Source organism: Chrysochloris asiatica, unplaced genomic scaffold (genome assembly GCF_000296735.1).
Source record: "Chrysochloris asiatica unplaced genomic scaffold, ChrAsi1.0 scaffold00119, whole genome shotgun sequence".
Taxonomy (NCBI): Eukaryota; Metazoa; Chordata; class Mammalia; order Afrosoricida; family Chrysochloridae; genus Chrysochloris; species Chrysochloris asiatica.
In genome coordinates this window covers 8,822,267-8,825,214 of record NW_006408637.1, presented here as the reverse complement: position 1 = coordinate 8,825,214, position 2,948 = coordinate 8,822,267, and the positions used below count along the sequence as shown (strand labels likewise).

General features: G+C 39.9%; 1 protein-coding gene across 1 annotated transcript in view; it reads right to left on the bottom strand.

The window, feature by feature from the left end:
- Positions 1 to 2,717, bottom strand: part of URB2 (URB2 ribosome biogenesis 2 homolog (S. cerevisiae)) — a 45,871-nt gene extending 43,154 nt beyond the window's left edge. The window contains exons 1-2 of the mRNA XM_006868575.1: positions 2,592 to 2,717; positions 684 to 860 (exon numbers count right to left, since the gene is read on the bottom strand). Of these exons, the coding sequence (XP_006868637.1) occupies positions 684 to 860; positions 2,592 to 2,717 (303 nt within the window). The remainder of the gene's footprint in view (positions 1 to 683; positions 861 to 2,591) is intronic.
- Between the last annotated feature and the right edge of the window lie 231 nt (positions 2,718 to 2,948).

Genomic DNA, 2,948 nt, shown 5'->3' with positions numbered 1-2,948 from the left:
CACCACCACCATCACCATCATCACCTCCACCCCCCCCACCATCACCACCACCACCACCACCACCATCACCATCACTACCACCACCACCATCATCACCTCCACCACCCCCACCATCACCACCATCACCATCACCACCACCTCCACCACCACCATTTGAACTGCAAGGTCAGCGGTTCAAGCTCACCAACTGCTCCTCAGAAACCCTATACAGGGTCACTATGGGTCGGAATCGACTCGACAGCACTTAACAACAACATACTATTATGAAAGAATCAGATCTTTTTCTTTCCAGAACTTTACTGTAACTTCTAAAAATACATTTAAATAAGAGTAACTCAATTTCAAAAAAAAAAAGTTACATAAACCTTTCAATTTCAAAAGTGTCACTGCTGAGGGAGAACCACAATCTCAAAATATCTAGCTAAATTTTCACTTTGAAATATCAAAATCAGTCAATTTTGGACACCAGAATTCATTTGCCTGTGTAAAATTATTTGACGACAAAGGAGAACTATGGGAAATGCTACTATAGGAGAGTGGCTGGAAAGCAATCTGGTGTACCTGGAGAGGCCAAAATTCAGGGAAGCCTGATAATTCTCGAATCTCCCAGGATACTGAAAACAGGAAAAATCAACTGGGGCACAGGCAACTCATACCGGACTACCTAAGCAACTGTTACTTACCTTGACCAGGGAAATCTGAAGATTAATTGTCTTTCCATTCCTTAAGAGATTTTGTAATTTTCTGCTATGTAGAATATTATCTATATAGATCCATAGCCTTTCAACAATGTCTTCCTTCAGTTCAAGTTTTCTCTTGTAAAACGCAACCAAAGATTGTCTTGCCCAATCAAGTAACACCTGAATTTGAAGAAAAGATACTCTGAAAACAAATGAACTTCTTTGGCAAGAGGCATTTTATATATGTATTATTAATGACATTCAAGACATAGCCAAAATCAACTGTCATGAGAGAGAAAAAAAAAACCTCTCCTTGAAAATTTACCTTTGGTAACATAATGTTACACAAATGCTTTGTATGTGAGGCTGACAAATAAATTTCAAGTAAAATTCTAGCATCCCTATCTCTCGGGTTACCATGTTTTAACACTAGCTCAGAATGGCCACAGCATGAAGCACAGACATTGTTGCCTTCGAGCCAATTTCAATGCATTTGCGGCAAGCTCATGTGTGTCAGTGTAGAAGTGTTGTTGCAATTGTTTAGTGCTGTCGAGTTGGTTCTGACTCATAGCGACCCTGTATAGACTTTCTAAGGAGCAGCTGGTTTGAACTGCTGACCATTTGGTTCACAGTCCAGTGCTGATCCTACAGCACCACGCCAGTGCTCCAGAGTAGAACCGTAGCAGTGGTGATATGCCGTGGAGTCAATTCCGACTCATAGCGACCCTGCATGGGGCTTCCAAGGCTGGAAATCGTTACAGAAGTACAAAGTCTTTCTCCCATGGAAACACTGGTAAGTTTCGAACTACGGACCATCAGGTTAGCAGCCCAACTCGTAAGCCTATATACTTCATGGAATTTTCAGTGGCTGATTTTTCAGAAGTAGATCACCATGCTGTTCTTCTAAGATGTCTTTGGGTGGACCCAGCCTTTTGGTTAGCACCACCCAGGAACCAAAGAAGAAGCTCCAGATGACGGAGACATGTGTCCTAGCATTCCACCTTTCCACAGCCAACCTCTAAGTCTATTTACCTAATCCAGAAAACAGAGATAGTCAATGTGAACCCATGTGGGAGCACTTTACCAAAAGCCATGTTGTCGGTATAGAGTTTCCATTATTGTGACACGTTTCTTTAGTCATAGAACACTGGGGAAAGGTGGTCAAACCTCAGTTCATGCTATCAGAACAGGCAGAATAGTATATACCAAGGCAGAAGCCTTAGAGAGAAGAAAACACCGACTCTTGGCAAAAGCATAATGGGGGCCATGGTCAAATGACCTGACACCCTTCCGTCATACTTTTATGCAGACTTTACCAAGTAACGATTACTGGCAAGATCATTTTCATATTTGTAACTAGGTCGAGAAAGCACTAGGTATCTATCACAGTTGGCCTGCACACTGTACCTCATCGCCATTTAACATATGCGATCTGGCTTCTTTAACACAAACAAGTATGTGGATTTCTTTTCATTCAATTTCATGAAGTCACTGACCTACTGTTACTTATTGGATTAAAAGTAATCTTTGGCCAACTAAATTTGCAAAATGTTAATTCAGACCAAGTCATTACTGGCTGCAACTCTACTTCCCAACTTTCAATTTATCACAATCCAAAGACTTTTAACAAAACATCAGTAATCAATCACTTACTAAGTATCACTTTGGATTTATAAACAAATGTAACTTCCTATAAACTTTTAGAACCTAACTTCTGTAACTTAATTCTCACTTTGTTTACTAAGTATTTGGCATTATTTTTAACTTTCAAGGAAGTTCTTTCCCCACCTTTTCTTTCATCTTTATTTTTTTTCATTAAAGGTCAATGTACAATTTACCCATGTGCTAGCTGTTTTAGGTTTTAAAAATACAAAGTTTCTGAAAATACTACATGTTTCACTTTCAACTTACTTGTTCTTTATTTGGAAGAAAACACTGGTGGGAAATCCAAGCAAAGTGTGCCAGTTTTAGTTTATCTTCCCAGGAAGTTGTCTTGCTTTTAAGCTTAAGAGAAATTCCAGAATAAACAGCAGCCATTGCTCCACTTGACCTGCAATCAAAACAATGGGACCAAAATTATCAGAAGGAAGGAAATAATAAAGATTGCTGTCACAGCGGCCCTGTATAGGGTTTCTGAGGAGCAGTTGGTGGGTTTGAACAGTTAACTTTGTGGTTCAAACCTACCTTGCGGTCCAGTACATTATCCTGCAGCACCACACCATGATTCCTAATAAAGATTGTTATTAAGTGCCATTGAGTCAGTTCCGA